The sequence below is a fragment of the Aquila chrysaetos genome, chromosome 13 (genome assembly GCF_900496995.4).
Source record: "Aquila chrysaetos chrysaetos chromosome 13, bAquChr1.4, whole genome shotgun sequence".
NCBI classification, from domain to species: domain Eukaryota; kingdom Metazoa; phylum Chordata; class Aves; order Accipitriformes; family Accipitridae; genus Aquila; species Aquila chrysaetos.
In genome coordinates, this window is record NC_044016.1 from 29,755,553 (window position 1) to 29,772,878 (window position 17,326).

The window sequence follows — 17,326 nt, forward strand, 5'->3', positions numbered from 1 at the left end:
TGCCCTATAGCGCTACTTGAACACGCACTCCGCTACACTTTCTTTAGTTTCTGCTCCTGCCCACATCTGGTGGGAATAAACAGCAAGAAAACCGTTGCTCTACTTCACACATACGGCCATACAGAGTTATCACTGCACATCCTTGGGTTTGGACTCTGACTTTTGACATTATGCCCATATGTGCCTGTTCTTTTGAATGTATTTATTTTTTTTCTCCTGTGGATTTGCTTGCTCTTGGTTTCAGTATTTACAAACTAAGGGAAGAGGGGTACCCATTCAGAAGCATGGATCTGCTTACTCTGGTACCACCTCTTCTCTCAGATGTGCTTTTCATTCTCCTGCTGTTGGAGTTAGTCCTTGGAACAAATTCTCACTGACAGCACGCACTTTGGATCACCTGTGGGACTGCTCCTGGACTTCATTTCCCAAATACCATTTTCAGTCTCAGTGCCTGGCATTTTATGGGACTGATTACTCTATGTTAGTTTAAAGTTGGCTTTCTCAAGGCATTCCCAGAAATATCAGAGACGTGCTTCTCTCCTGACAGCTTTCTTCAGTGACAGTCTTACAGTTAACCCTTGCGTCTCTTACCTGTGTAACTCCTGGGCCTACAGTCGCTCTTCCTCACTTACAGTTTATAGAATTTGAGCTGGAGCATGGCATTCAAACTAATCCTACAGAGTGTATATGGAACACTCAACTACATCATAACAAATCATAACAAATCAAATTAATTACACAGCAGAGAATATTAATTACACTACTATGATTTATTTGTAAATACCTATTCGCTAGTCAAACAATTAACATTATTCCTATATCCTTCATCTTCCAGACTGCAAAAATGTGTTAGTTTCCATATTTCTTGTCCACCGAGACTCAATAACGTTCTATTTCCAGCTCCAAAGGTGAGTTATAGGACATTTTAGCTCAGGCCACACAGAACAAGTTCATTATTTCCAGAGGAAAACAGCACACATCCAAGTCGTTTTAAGACTACTTGACAGTCTCACTTGATACAGTCAGAAATCCTCAAAGCTTAGCTGTTCTGAAGAAATGATCAAGCTTTATATTTCACATTATGAGATCTCATATTAAAACATTTTTGTAGCTCTGTGCTGACCCACAGCACATTGAAACTGTTGGGAATTTACAACTCTGGCAAGCTTCACTGAAAGCTGCAAGTGTTTAGAATTTCTCAAAAATCAAACCATTCCTGTAGCAAAGGAGGAAAGTTAAACATAAGGAACTCATGATGCTATAAGCTTGTGCCAGTCATGAAATCCGTGGTACAGTGGGAAAAAAATTGTCGTATTCTGCAAGATGAAAAAAAGGGAGTATTTAATAACTTACCCCTTCTGCCTTTTCTTCCGTGTTAGCCAGCATTTCCTGGAGGGCCCGTACTGACAGAGACTGCTCCAGCACAAAGGTGCAGATGGACAAATCAGGTGGAACATTCTAGGTGAAAGAAAAACATGAGATCACATTAGCGACAGATGTGCTGACTAGCACTTCCAATGCTGCTATTTTCCCTCACTTTCCATGAATCTGAAAGACCTACTATATCCTTGAGGCTATGAAAGCCAGCCACATACTGGGCTGCAACAGGTAAGGCTTAGCCAGCAAGCGAAGGGAAGCAATTCTTCCCCTCTGCTCAGCATTTGCAAGCTGACACCTGGGGTACTGGGTCCCCCTCTCGATAAAAGAAAGAAACCAATAAACTGCATCAGGTTCAGCAGAGGACCACCATGGTTGTCGGGGCTGGTGCACTCACCCTGCGTGGCTGGGGGACCTGAGCTCGATCAGCCTGGATGGAGGAGAGAGGGGAGAGGGGGATCTTACAATTCTCTTTACAAATCTAGGGGTGATTACAGGGAAAATGGAAGCAGACTCTTCTTGGAGGTGCTCCTTGAAAGGAACAGAAGCAGCAATTCAAGTTGTACCAAAGAAAATTACAATTAGATATTAGGAAGAAAAATTCACCCTGGGAGTAGAAAACAGTCAAAGGCTGCCAAGCAAAGCAGTGCAATCTCTGCTTGGACATTAGCATATGGAACATATGTCTTAGACATTATGCTCAGATTGTGGGGGAAACAAAATGCAGCCTTTAGGCTACTGGTAGTAGCCAGACCTTATTCTTATGATGGTCTCCAGGTCAAGATGAATTTTCTGCAGCAGAAACATTAGACACTGAGTATCAAGGCCAAGCCAGTAGCTTCTCAGCCTTGCAGGGCAGTATGCTTCACCGTGTTCTGCTCTAAGTGGGATAAAACTAGAGTCGTATAAAAATAAATATTTAACTTGTCATGATTGAAAAAAAATCATTGAGTTATTGAAAAGCCAATTTTCCAGACTATCATAAAAATTGATAATAAAATTGAAACAGGTTTGTAATAGCAATGTCTAAGTTACAAAGTAGCAAAGTAAAATCAGATTTTATGTTGGGATCTTTTCTTCTGTTAATAGAATAATATGCAACTCCTACACACCTTTTCTTGCCTCCAGAAATTCTTTCATGTACCTTCTCTTTTTCTTTTCATGTTAGTTGCATATTTTAGTTTAGGAATACTTTTACTGACTATTGGAAATCGATTTTTTACACGATGAATGCTTTTACTGCTAAAGCTGTAAAAACTGCACATTTATTCAAAGTGTGTACAGTTTGAAGATGCCTATTCCAAGGCCTCAAACATTAAATTGTAAAAGGTAGTTGCAAAACCATTTCATTCCCTCCTTTTCAAAAGTTAGTTTACTCAGAATACCTCACACTCTTAATAGCTTATTAAATTGCTGTTCATCACTCCTAACTACAGTAATTCAAGTCTGTTTATTAACTAATAGATCTTTCATTACCTTCCATTATTTATATTTCAATGAAATTAATGTAAAATGGTATTTTAAATTAAAGCTTTAGCCAGATCAAAAAGCATTAAATAGCATCCTGTTTTGCATGGGATTTTGACTGACTTTTATGCAATGATAATACTTTTAAGCCAACACTTAGAATCAGGCCTCTACTTACTTGTCAGTCTTCTCGTTACCATTTTTCTTTTGTAGTTACTCAGACACTACAACAGTCCTTTTCATGCTAGTATTAGGCCAACAGACAACTAATTAGATTCTCTTCAAAACATCCTTGTAATGCAAGTACTACCATAAGCCCTTATTTCACAAAGCAGGAAAGAGAGCACTCAAACATCACGGGTTGCAAGCTGTGGTTTCTGCGCAGTAAACACGAGTGAAATTTTCCATTCTAGAAAGCCTCACAGAAACGAATTGCCCTCAATTCTCCCCAGTGAAGACTAACAAACAAGAATCTGAACAAAACAGAAAAAGATGCTCCATATACTGTGTTCAGAAATGAGCCAAGGCTACATTTTCTATATCTGTCTGGTTATAAGCAAACATATATATAAGCAAACGAAGTCTCCATATCAATGTTCCCACTGCTATTACTGTTATTTAAAGCAAGATTTTTGCTCGCAGAATATATCTCACACATACAATTTTGTGACCTATCAAAATTTTTTAGTACTAAACCTACCCTACAAGGCTATACACTCTAAAATACAGAAAATCCTGCATCATTTCACAGAGTGTTCAAGGCAACATAACTAGAACGCTCCTCCTTCATCAGTTCCATTCTCCTTTACGTTCAGGACAGCCACGAGCATTTTCTTCCCTCCCCATTAAAACTGAGGAATGAGGTCCCAATGAACATTTTTTAGCTATTCTCATAGCAGGTGAGTAAGGCACACTTTGACCAGCCAGAGAGTAATAAAGGAGAACTGTATGAGATCGTCTCGCTTTAATTAAGTGAAAGAGGCACCTTCTTCTTACAGTCTAGCAAAATGTTAGAATCAGTTTCTTTTTCTCGAGACAAAAGGGAAAGCACATTATCCCGCCTCATCTCTGCTGCATGAAAGCCTAGATTCTCGGTGGCCCTCGGAGAGCAATGTGTTTCCCCTACGAGCTGAAGGAAGATGCATCTACTGACGCTTGTGGTGAGCACGTGGATCGGCCTTTTCCTCTCCGGCAGTTTCTCACGCAAATCTGCTCTACTGAAGATCCGACAGACATGGTTGCATATAGTGTACAACAATTATGGCATCGACATACATGGGACAGATGCAGAACTGCCAACGTATTCAGCCCAGATAGTTACAGCGCTGCTCACCCCTATACAGTCCCTTTTAAGGCTGATGCTTTTGAAGCTCTGGATTTAGAAGATGGGGCTTCAGGTTGGCATACAGACACAGATCGAAGGTTCCTGTTCTGCATAGCCCCCTCCAAAAAATAATAATTCTGGGTAATTTTTAAACCCTCATTTAAATATACTAAAAATTTCTTCACAGTGCATCTTCCATCTCTTCAAAGCACAAAATAAAAATGAGGAAGAAAAAACACAGAGTCTTTGCCAGTCCTCTGATTATCTACCTTATCTCTCATATTACCTCACATACAGAGGAAGGAATATGAAAAATAAAGTTATTCTGTGTTATATGGCAGCCTAACATTCCCTATCGAAAGATATCTTCATACAAATTACATAGTGGTTTTTAGTTCCCAGTCTGGAAAGTGACTGCATATTCTAGGGACTGCGAGGAAAATCTGTAGCAATCAATTTGCAATATCAGGCTTTTTTGAGGACAGGTCAAATGTGTAGGCAGCTATTTTAGTGATTGCTTTACTAGATTATGAGTACACTACTAAATAATAAAGAAAATATTTTGCTACATGTCTAACAACCACCCACCAATGCACTTTTAATAAATACCAAAACAACCTGTAACTAGCTGGAAATTTTCAGCAGTTTAATGGTAATAATAAATCTTTAATTTGAGAGCAGGACACAATTTATACCCCCCAAAAATGATCAGTGCTCAAAAGCAGGTGCCTCAACAGACATAAATAACCATATTAGTAACCTTCGACTTTCTCTTCCACCGATTTTTATTGTATTCATGTTTGCTGCAGTAACTTTCTAAATGAAGGCATAGAAAAATAGTTCATATTCCAAAAGGGATTTTTTGTTTTGGTTTGTGACAGAATATGTAACGAGGTCCTTGGACAGTCCGGGGGATCTGTATCACTTATCTTTAATCCAAAAGATCAGTGGAAAATTCTGAAAAACCATGGCAGTATTCAAAACAATTTATTTTCAATTTATTCTTGACACGTTTGCAAAATCAATTATATTTTAATGGTTTTTAACATAAAATATACTTGGTAACTTAAAAAGTAAAAAGTAGCAACTCCACTCTTTCTCAGAGCTTAAAATTTTCCCTGCTAGTTCTTGTTTACAAAATTTGTCTTGTCAATTATTTGTCTAGACAATCTAGTCAGTCATAATTACAACCTAATATGCAATTAGCTTGATTAAAAAAATAGATTATTATACAAATAAACTAGAAACTGTATATTACATTTCAAAAGGAGATTCAGTATTGCTAGGAGAAAAATAACAAATTACTATTAGCTTTTTCTATTGATCCTTCAACATTGTTTGTAATAGCACTGTCAGCAAAATTAAATAAATTAAAATAATGTAATTATCATCTGCAATTTTTAAAGCATATGTATTACTGGAATAATGGATGGATTATTTAGAAAATTTTTGAATTCTTTATTCTTCCTGCCGTTTTTAACTATATTTATTATGTACAGTAGTTTTCTGTAGTAATATTTGCATAGTAAATTATGCTTTACACTGTGGGAGGCAGATTTGCAAATTAGATAATCATACCCTTTATTAAAAAGGTGTTTTGAGTAAAGCTTTTGAAATGCTATTTAAAAATTTCTCTAACTCTAGTCCAACCCACAACTGAATCATAGATACTGGATGTATTCGTTACGCACCATTTCAGTTTTTAGTGAATTATTATTTACAAGCGTACCATACCTCAGTGTGATGACAATGAAAGCAAGAGGCTGAGATGCAAAACTCAGTCCCGCTGTCATTACTCTGATGATCACACAGTGCTAACAAGCCACAGTAACATATGACCTACTCATATAATACGATGCATACAATCTTGTGAACGTAAACTAAACTTCCGCCTCTCATAAGTATTAGTACAAGACTGAAGAATAATAAATTGCATCAACAAACAATTCTGTCTCTAAGAATAAGCAGCTTTACCTCAGCTTTATTTCTCTTCCTAGTTATTTGCAAGCTTCCTAGTTGTTTTCCTAGGCTCATGGGTTTTTTTCTCTTCTAACAAAATTCCCAATGAAATGGACTTGCAGGTATTTAATCTCTAACTGTATACTAAACATTTGCACACCAGTGCCTAAAAAAAAAACACCTAAGCAGCCTGATTTACAAAGCATCCACAGTTTGCATCATTGTCAAAAAATGAGATGTGGGTGTTCATAATTTTTTAAAACTAGCGCATTTATTAGATGCCTAACTTTGAGAATCCAAGTAGGAGGATTCAGAAAATTAACTTCAGTACAGAATTTAAGCAAAATATCTGTAGTCCTACTTGTGGGAGTAGCCTGAAAGAAAATGAACCCATCCTCTATTTTCAAGTTATATTTGAATTTATACATCTCAGGGTTTTTGGCAGTCCTTTCTACTTAAATGAGATTCTGTCTGGTGACAGTGATGAAACACACTAAATATTACTAAGTAAAAACATCCATTTCTAGGACTGTACATGGAAGGCATAGCTTTCCATGTTTTCAAGCTTGTCATCAAGAAGTTGGACCCAGTACAGAAATACATGGCTCTGACGACAAGTGCCGTCAGCCAAATAGGATTAATCATATTCACCAAATCCCAAAACAGCAAAGACAGAGAATGAATTATGAGTCTTACGGTTTCAGTTCTAGAAGAGAGGACCTTTCAATAACAGTGTCAAGCTTCTGCGTGTTTATCAGTAGCAGACCATGAAGGTTGCCTGGCCACCTCCTGCAAAAAACCTCCTTTCAGTTGCTTACAACTCTTTCAGTCTGAAACCATCAATTTCTGTACAAGGCATCTATAGGATATTCCATCTGAAAAAGTTGTTTCCATCAAAAGCAGAGAAGTTTTCAACATTCAAAACTTTTTATATTACTATATCTAAAAACTGTCATGCCCTCATGTTTTTGGAGAAGCAGTTTGACAAGGAAATGGCCTTTTGGCACAAGTATGCTTTTCACTTTTTCTAGGAAAAACTTTGGAAATCCGGTCAAGTTCAACTTCCTGAAAAATGTAATTTTTCACATAGTGAAGAGTTTCTTGTTAACAATTGAAAGCTCTAAAGATTCCTTGTTCACAGGGCAGTTGTTTCAGGGGATAAAACTGAAAAACTCACAGGAATACCAGGAGGATTAAATCGGAATAGGGTCTGGAATAAAAAACCAAGGGAAAAGGAGAGCAACAAGGGAAAAACAGCTAGTGATGGAACTGAGGCCAGACCCAAATACACTGCAATCAATTCATTTTCAAAGCCTAGAACACAAGACAGCTCCAAGTCCTCAGTGGTTCTTTTGAATCATGTTGATTGCCTATGCCACTACGTGCTGATCACCTGCAATGTAACATATGCACATTTCCGAGTGCAGAATTCTCTCATAAATGAAGTGTTAGATTTGACAAATCCATCAGCAAAAAAAATCCTGGTACACTGAGCATACTTTCTGTTGACATATCAAAGATAAACACTCATCTACAGTAGTCTATGTCTCATCACGAGGAGTGACTAGTTTTTATCCCCATATGAGTTAGCACAACAGTGAAGACCAAAATCCTTCCCTACTCTTATTTTCAGATAGTGAATGTCATCTGCTGGTCACAGTGGAACAGTTCATTGGCAAAGGAAAACGCACTACCTGAAACTTAAGCTGTACAAACTGAAGGTATAACAGCATTCAGAAGGAAACTGCTTCTTGGGTTTTTCACCCCTCAACTCTCTTTTAAAAATCGATAAGAAAACTATTTCCACTTAGGCTGTTGTTACATAAGTAGAACTATTTTCTTTTATGCTTGCAAACAGCATCAGAGTTTTATGTTAAAATTTTTAAGGTTTTGCTCTTTGGAAACTACTTTGACCCTGACAGCTGTCAAGGGTCACTAGGCTATGTGCTGGTTTTGGCCAGGGTGCAGTTAATTTTCTTCACAGTAGCTGGTATGGGGCTATGGTTTGGGTTTATGCTGGAAACAGTGTTGATAATTCAGGGATGTGTTCATTACCGCTGAGCAGTGCTTACCCAGAGCCAAGGCCTTTTCTGTTCCTCACCCCACCCCACCAGCGAAGAGGCTTGGGGGGGACAAAAAGTTGGGAGGGGACACAGCCGGGACAGCTGACCCCAACTGACCAAGGGATATTCCAGACCATAGGACATCATGCTCAGCAATAAACCAGGGGGGAAGCTGGTGCAGGGGCTGCTGCTCGGCGACTGGTTGGGCATCGGTCATGGTGGTGAGCAATTGCTTTCATTTGCATCACTTGCCTTTCCTGGGTTTTCTCTCTGTTATTTTCCTTTTCATTAACTTATTATCATCATCATCATCATTTTATTTCAATTATTAAACTGTTCTTGTCTCAACCCACAAGTTATATCACTTTTACCCTTCAAATTCTCTCCCCCGTCCTGCTGCGGGGGGAGCGAGCGAGCGGCTGTGTGGGGCTTAGTTGCCAGCTGAGGTTAAATCACGACAGGCTATTGTTAAGAGAGCAGGCTGTCTTAACTGCTTGGAAGTTGTAATTCCTGGTATAATGTTTACTTTCTTTATAGATTCAGGGCCTCATACATTCCATCTCTAAAAAGGATAAGTAAAGAGGTTTTTTCCTCTTATCCCCTCCATCCCTCCCTCTGATCTCCCTTCTAACTATACATAGGTCCAACATATCTACATTACTGAGAGCTGTTGCTCTTTTTTAGCTGTTCTCTGAAAATTTAAAACTCTTAGCAACAGATAAAAGTGATATTGGGTAAGGAGCCATACAACTACATTTCAGGCTCGATGGAAAAAACAGGCCAATCAACTCAACAGCCATTACAACATATGCTGCTGTAGCCAGAAGCTTCGATGAACATTAGCTAAGAGTATATCACCCTAATACAGTGAAAATGTGTTGATTTTTAAGGTAATTAGGAAAATTCCATGCTAATTAATAAAATTTTAAAAAATCTCACAGGATCAACAGTGCTACGGAGGTTCTAGGCACACATCCAAATTAACAAAACATTTTTTGTTTAACTTCATGCTGATCCTGCAAATTCTACCTTATTATGCTAATCTTATGTGTATTATTCAAAACTTTACAGTTCCCTTTTATTCTTAGAAATTATGTTGTATTTGTAGCTACTGCAACAAGTAATGGAAAAATCTAGGATATTATCAGTTGGGAGGATACTGTTGCTTTAGAACCTGGAAGGAAGCAGCTACCCTTTGATTCTTGCAGCATTACAAAGATGATCTTTATAAAATACTCTTTTTCCCCTTTCTGGAAAGCATAGCAGACACCCAACAGGAAAATTTTCCTAATCTCTGACCAGATTTATTATAAACCATGCACATTACAACAGTCATATTTCAAAGTAGGAATCCTATAATCTTTCAGGATCAAGCAAGTAGGGCGAATGTGCATGTCTTTTGCGGCTGTAGGAACTGACATGGCCTGACCTCTCTCAGTAGAAATCGTACCTCCGCATAATGACCAACCGGACATTATTTGCAGAGATTCTCTTACTGTTAAATTAATCCTGTAGCTGAAATCTTCTCGGGGGAATTATAACATGTAAAAATGAAATCCAAATAAATCTAAATACTAACCCTTCCAGAACACCCTACACCAACTCTAATGAGCACTTCATTCACTTTGCAGAGAACGTGGAACAATATGTCCAAGAGAAGCAATAACTGCTTATTTATCTCATAAGCTATCAACCATATAACATAATAATGGACACCAAATTTTAACTTCTAAGGATTTTATTGTAAGTTTTCAAGTATTACGCTTTCCAATTTATGATGCTGAAGTCCATAGTCAACCTGTATAACTAGGAAAATTGGTGCCTATCAAATATTGCCGGAATGGGGGACTGGGAATTTATGCTCTGAGTCACCTCTGTCTTGCCCTTAAATGAAGGAAAGGAGATGCATCATCAGCTCTCTCCTGGGCAACACAGTTTAAAAGTAGCAAAGCATACACACCTATCAAAATCCTTTGTGGCGAGATGCAACAATGCACTTAGGCACTTACAGTAATAAATTGTATATTAACAGTCAATATTTTCTTTACACAAATGTAAAATAAATCAGGTTTTGTAACTAAAATGAATAATGCATACATTCTGTTTTGAGTCAATACTCATTCATGTACTTGATTCAGTTAAAAAAAATTATTCAAAACAAATTAAATGCAACCACCCACAGAATTTTCAGTCTATCCCACCAGCATTACAGAAGCTAGATGTGCTTTATGGAAATTTAGGTGTGCCAGGCCCTACTGGCTGGCAAAAAATTAATAAACTATAAAGCCAGTTTATGAAGATTAATAGTATACCATACCTCAGTTCTTTAATTCATTTTGTCCTTCTTGTTGTATGTCTTTTAAAGGTAATATGTCCATTCTGATGTAACGTTCCCCAGACTATTTTGCACCCCAGACTGTTTTGATCTGATTTACTTAACTTAAAATAATATCAAAAAGTATACATTTATCTTAAAAGGTATACACATTCACCTCTAATGTAAAGTAAATCAATCAGTATGATGTATTGAAAGTTGTTTACTCAAAAAAAAAAAAAGTATCTTTAATCATGAAATTCTTGTAGTCTTAGAGAAACTCCAGCAGATATTCGGGTCAGGGACAGAAAGACTCGAGGAGTCTGAAGAGCGAGGACTATCTGCCAGGAAATTCTTCATGGGCTTAGGGACATACACTGTCAGAGTTTCACTGCTCAGAAAAAGTGCAATAATACTTTCAAGCATAAATAACTATTTAAAAAAATGTCACCATGTATACTCAGAAATTGTGGTTTATCTGTAAACATGTAAATGGATTAAAGCCTCTGCTTGACTGTGCGTGGCACTGCATTTGAGCATACCCTGCATGATGTAAAAAATAAACACTTATTTTACTATGCACGTTTAGTAACTAGAAAATCAAAAAGCTTGGAAGACTAATTAGTGGTTATTTGTTCAGCTTCTTAAAGATTCAAATTCGGTCCTTTTTTGCTCTAAGGTGCCAAAATATTGTTACTAAGCTGTTAAGCAAACAACTGCTGCTTTAAAGGACTCTCTGCTTATCATTCAGTAACATAAAAGCACAAAATTTGCCACAAAGTACCGTCTAGACAGAAATACCCACATGCATTTCCCAGCAAACAACTCACCTGCCTCAGAAGTGAATTATGCAAGACATAGTAAAGCAAGAGGCTTAAAAATTCAGAGACAGTAAACACAGTCTCAAGGACCTGGCAAACTATGCGGACTTTTACGCTTTTCCTGCTACTCTTGCACACACATTCAAGGAGGGAGTATAACAAGAAGTTTACAGATATCACCCCTACATGTGACTATCCCATTCATTTAGACCATTCACCAACCTGGAGTTTCCTCCTTTACTGTATTCAAGTTCTTCCTTTTCAAAATTTCACATTTTGACATCATTTATGATGTTAACTACAGTATTAAGACCTTTGCAGATACCTAATATGCACAATCACTTATTATTTTCTAGAAGCTTTTAATTTTATTTTACCAATATCACAACTTCCACCTTGCCAAGCAAAGATATTCCACTCCTCTACTAAGGTGCATGTCTATGCTGGGGATTTAACATAACCTTTCAAATGCCTTTGTTTAGTATTGCTTTATTTTCTAAAAAAAAATTCTAAAATAAAAAAATTTCCACATTCTTGCAAATTTTCCAAACTAACCAGAACTCTCCTTAATTAATTCTCCTAAGGAATCCACCTTTTCTATAGAAATAAAACAATTCGAATAAGAATTATATGGACAGTTATGTGCATGTGAAAATAGGAACTTTAATGGAAACTATAGATACAGCTAACCTCCGTGATAAATAAGCTGGAAACGTACACAATGGGAAAGAATTCTTTTGCCCTTTTGAGATTATAAAGTGAGACTTTTATAGTCATTAATCTGTACACATACTTACAACTGTATCAGCCAAAACAGATCAAATTCATTGTTACTGTACTACTGACCAAATCACATATCAAATATGGCACTCAAAGCATATTTAGCTCTTGTGAGAATAAAGCTTAACACACTAGGCATGTTTCTTACTTAAAATAAGACCTCGTTGCAATTGCATTTCATTTCTATGGACCTTTATCTATTGCCTAATACTTAATTAATTTATATACACTGGAGAAAGAAATTCTGCATTACCGGACTTTCCAATTTATTGAATAATGGGCACTCAGTTTCCTGGCAATTTCCATCCATACTTCATATTGCACTAAAAGGAATATTTGTTTGCTTTCTAGGACCTCTCTCCAACCTTTTCATGCGAGTCCTCTGCTGTGCCCATTTCTTTTTCTCTCACAGTACTCAAAATGTCATGGAGCTTTGGCATTTTCCTTCACATAGAAATAACTTGTCCCTGCTGTGTCTTTTAATGATCAATACACACCTTGGCCATTTAAAGCATCCTAAACTATCTAAACTAATTCATCCTGTATTATCTAAAGCCATTTGAATGATGGCTGTTAGTGATTTTGATTCACATTTCCCTCGATTATTGCCTTATCACCAGCTGTAAACATTGTACTGTTCACGGTTCATGTATCAACTGCATGTCCATCACTCATATCTGCAGGTTTTCAAACAAACAGCAAGCTTTCAGCAATTATTCAAAAATAATTAAACACCCAGGAAAAGCAGCCTGAACTCTGACCTTCTGCATTTATTCATACTCTTTAAGAACATAAGCACTTTTTTTACCATCTGGTCTCTGTTTTTTAATGCAAAACAAAGCAACTGTTCTTTTGTTTGTGAAATCAGAAGAAGTTATGCTTGTATTTGTATATGGCAACCCCCCTGCCAGCATTAGGAAGGTTACTAAAAACAACTTGCATTTGGGTTTCAAGCATAGGGACACAAAACATACATCTTCAACATCCAAACTATTTCTACTTGCCCAATTTCCCCCTTCAAATCCACACTATTCATAAGCTAACACCTTCAATTTAATGTTGCAAATACTCCTGTTATGCTAGCAAGTTACAGCATTCCCTCTGTTGTTAAAAAAGCACAAATCTTCTTCCTCATTTTTCATGGGGAAGTAACCAGGAAGAAAAGCCTAGAATCTTGAAAATCACCACCTAAAAGATAAAAGTTTCAAAAGTCCTAAGAAACAAACAAACAAACAAAAAGTCTTTTATATTCTTTCTTGTTTCATTTTGTTTTGGATATAATTGGTATGTCTTACCTCAAACAAACACACAGATTCACTCATTAATAGGCCACATTTCTTCATCCTAATTTCTGAGAGACCATTGGGCTAGGATTATTCACAGGAGTCTGCTGAGCCAGATTTGAGCCAGCTTTAGCCCAACGGTGCTTAAAAATACTGAGTAGAAAGTAACAAAACCATGACATCCAGTGTTGAGCAGGGCTGCACACCTAATTTGAAACTGCTACTTTAGACAAACGTTCATCTAAAGGGTTTAAAATATAAGCATTTGCACTTTCATGTGTTCTTAGCTTGAAACCCAGAGATTTATGAATCTGTTTTTTTCAGATTTTCAAATGCACAGCTACATATCAGCCTAATTAAAATTCAAACGACCGCTTTGTAACTACTCTGCATGTACTGAAGAAGTACATTCTGCTATAAACCCATCAGAGAAAATAGTTAAAATGCTGAGCTCCAGAGGATTTAGCAGAATATGCCATTGTGTAACCTTGTGATGTGTAGTTACCCAGGGTAATGCAGCAAGCCTGAAGCTGCCGGGGCTGTGCTTGCCTTAAACAGCTATCGGTTGTAACTTTCATCAGACCTGAATGTACAGCAATTAAGAACTCCCACCTCAAAGTATTCTGGCTTTGCTATATGTATCACTTTCTCTTTCAAGGACGTACGGTATTTTAGTACAGTTACTGTATTTGGTGAAGGCAAATAATCTGTTTCCAGTCCTTAACAACTAGTCCCAAGATTATTAAGAGTCCCAAGACTTTTATACTAAATGAGGGGAAAAAAAAAAATCCCAACCACCAAAACCCATCAACTATGCAACTGTGTGAGGGCATTGCTTTGAACAGAATGTTCAAAATGTAAATAGATAAAGCCATCATGCAGTAACAGCAACTCTCCTTTTTAATAGGAACAGTACTAAAAACAATAGGACTCAGAAGCTAAATCACAGCAAACTGGCAGGTTTTCAGAAGCCTGCAGAAAACTCACCAAACCAATTACAGGATTGTACACCATATATCTCACCTTCTTACATCATGGTGCTTGTGTCACAGCTGTATCTCAGACAAGATTCTCCAGCATAGTATCTGCTTCTTTTTATATTTTAATCTTTAAATAATGAGAGGCCTAAACAGTTACTGGGATATATAGTTATAAAGGAAAACTGATTTAAGGGGATTTTTCAGGTCTTCACTTTATTTTATACCAGAAGTTGAATTCCTACATCTGTTCCACTACAATGAAAAAAAAAAAAAAAAAACCACAAAACCCAAAACCACAAAAACCAACCACCAACAACCACCAACATATGTGTTTCTGTAAACATTAAGGTTCGTTCGTTTGCTTTTAACAGACATTTATATAATGAAGAAAGTTGCAAACTACATATCTGACTGGAGAAATTATAACTCCTGTTTTGTTTGTTAAATTACAAAAATTATACAGCTTTGGGTTAAGTTTCTTGATTGGATGGCTTATGTAAGTACCAGTATGAAACAAATCATTAATATTAAAAATAAAATTACCATTTTGAAATTTGTCTTGCATCAGTTAGTTGATAACAGACATAATGTAAGCATACGTATCACATGTACTACTCTTTCTTTCAGTGCCATCACTTGCGGTACTATCATCACCTAATTAATTCCCCTTAACTACAAAATTATTTTGATTACATCTTTCAGCTTTTGTTGCTACATTTTCAGGTTACATGTCAGGTACTCTACCAGCATATTTAGGTATTTGATACCTTCCTTTGGAGGTTCTTTTTTAAGTGCTTTATTCATAACAGTTTTCAATATTTCCAAGAATATATTTTGACAAAAAAAATCCCAAGTACGCAATACATTTTAAGTCTTATAGTAAAACCTCATGGATTCTAAATCACTAATATTAAGCATGCAGAGTTACAAAGCAGAATTATTGGCAGATGTATCCAGAGAACTGGCCTATAGTAATATCATACATCTAATATTAAATAAGTGGGTGTGATTGAAAAAGAAACTCTTTCACATTTATGAAGGTATGTTCTGTAGATAGGAAGAGCTTTTAATTCCTTTTTGGTAGTAACTAATGCCTCAATCAGCTAAATCTCAATGTGTATCTGTGACAAAACTAGATTTGATAATGAACATTTCTGTAAGATCAGAATAATCCATTCCTGTATGTATTTCAAATTACAAATATCTGCTGCAACAGGATAAACAATCGGAACAATAAGAATAATAAGATCTCCTAGATTGGATATGATTACACTATTTAGTCTGTGATGCCTTGCAAGATAACACACTTTTTTTTACTTTTTAAAAACTACCTGCATTACAGATGACAGAATATGTGAAGTTGTATTATATGCCTACTAATAGCGAACACAATTTTCAGCTGATACAAAGCCATATTTCTGTTGCTGCTTTACATCCATGGAGATCTGACCCAGTGTCTTTCATAGTCTGAATGTTTCACATTCATTTTCAATCACTTTCTATCTCAACAAATAATTATGTTGGTTTGTGGGACTAAGTGCAAGGATCACATCAGGTCTGATGGATGTGGCTACACATCTGCATTTAGGCTCAGGATTTATACAAGACTTAAAAGGAATAAAGATTGAATCTGATATACATAAATAATAAATATAATATTTACAATTATATAAATTATGTATTACATAAAACTACATACAAGTGTAGTGAAACACACTAATGTTCTTATTTACATTGCTTCTACAGAGAAGGACTTTACTGGGAAAGAATGATTCACTGAACAAAATCCTGTCTGATCTATGCCTACAAAGACTTCCTCTACCTATGTCTAAATTATGTATCTAAAGTAGGGCAAGTAATGTGTAAGTATGCATAAATTATTACCAACTCTTCATTTAAATTATTAAAATCAATGATCTTAGTGAACGTCTGCTAAACAGAGTCCTCGGAACATGAGATTACATAAGATTAAGTGCCATCTTTGCCATTAAGTGTGAACATTCATTTTGGCAACATGACACAAAGGCAATTAAAACAGCCTTGGAGGTGCAGCTACAAAGCCTTGCCAAAGCCCCGACAGTCTTTTTGGACTTTTTTAGAAGGATGTAATGGAAACATAAGCACAGAAAGGAACCACAGCAACTGTCATAAATAAATAAAAAAACAAAATGGAAAAAAAAAAAAAAACCAACACCTTACCATATGGCAAATTCCCAGAACAATCCACTGTAAATACAAGCAGACAACACCGGTTTGATTCGTCAGTGTAAGCAAATTTTAAATAACTTAGTATTTCATTATGTCAGTAACTGCTCAAAAAGCATCTACTCACATCCATACACTAATGGACACCATGTGCTTTTTTAATACATTTGGATTTATGCAATCAAAAACTGTGCACAGCACAGGTATTGTTTCTCAGCTGTCAGAAAGAGTTTTAGACTCAGTTTCTCTGGAGTCAGAAAGATTATTTGCCTTGGCCACTCAGAACATGCTCAAGTGTTTGCTGCACAAGACATAAAAAGCCTTCAGATCTCACACTCTGAAAGACAAATGGAGAAAAGCTTTTCTCCCAGAGGCAATCAGGGTACAGGGGTTCAGGCCAGTGTCCCTGCCCACCGTTCCAGATGACACCCTTCTCTAGACACATCCGTATAGAATTTGACTGCCGACACGGACATTTCTTGTGTAAATAGTAGAGAACCATACTTCCTTGTAACCTTGTCTGTGCCAGATGACCATCCTTCTCTACCCTCCTTCTCCTCATTCTCCTCTTCCCTTCCAGCATGGCCACCTGTCCAGCTCCTGCTCATTCACCTCCTTGTTGAAAACAGACCAAAAAAGAGGCAAAGAAAAACCTCAAAGAACTGGTATGTGGCAGCACAAGAAACAGTGTGCCAAGTCTTACCGTCAGGCTTTATTTTCTATCCCCTCACACAACAGCAGCGTCTAGGGACC

At 36.8% G+C, this 17,326-nt stretch overlaps 1 protein-coding gene across 9 annotated transcripts in view; it reads right to left on the reverse strand.

Moving 5' to 3' along the window:
- Nucleotides 1-17,326, reverse strand: part of RYR2 (ryanodine receptor 2) — a 456,533-nt gene that overhangs the window by 322,126 nt on the left and 117,081 nt on the right. For all 9 annotated transcript variants that reach the window (XM_030034940.1, XM_041128385.1, XM_041128384.1 and 6 more), the window contains exon 3: nt 1,354-1,458. In XM_030034940.1, coding sequence (XP_029890800.1) covers nt 1,354-1,458 — 105 coding nt within the window. The remainder of the gene's footprint in view (nt 1-1,353; nt 1,459-17,326) is intronic.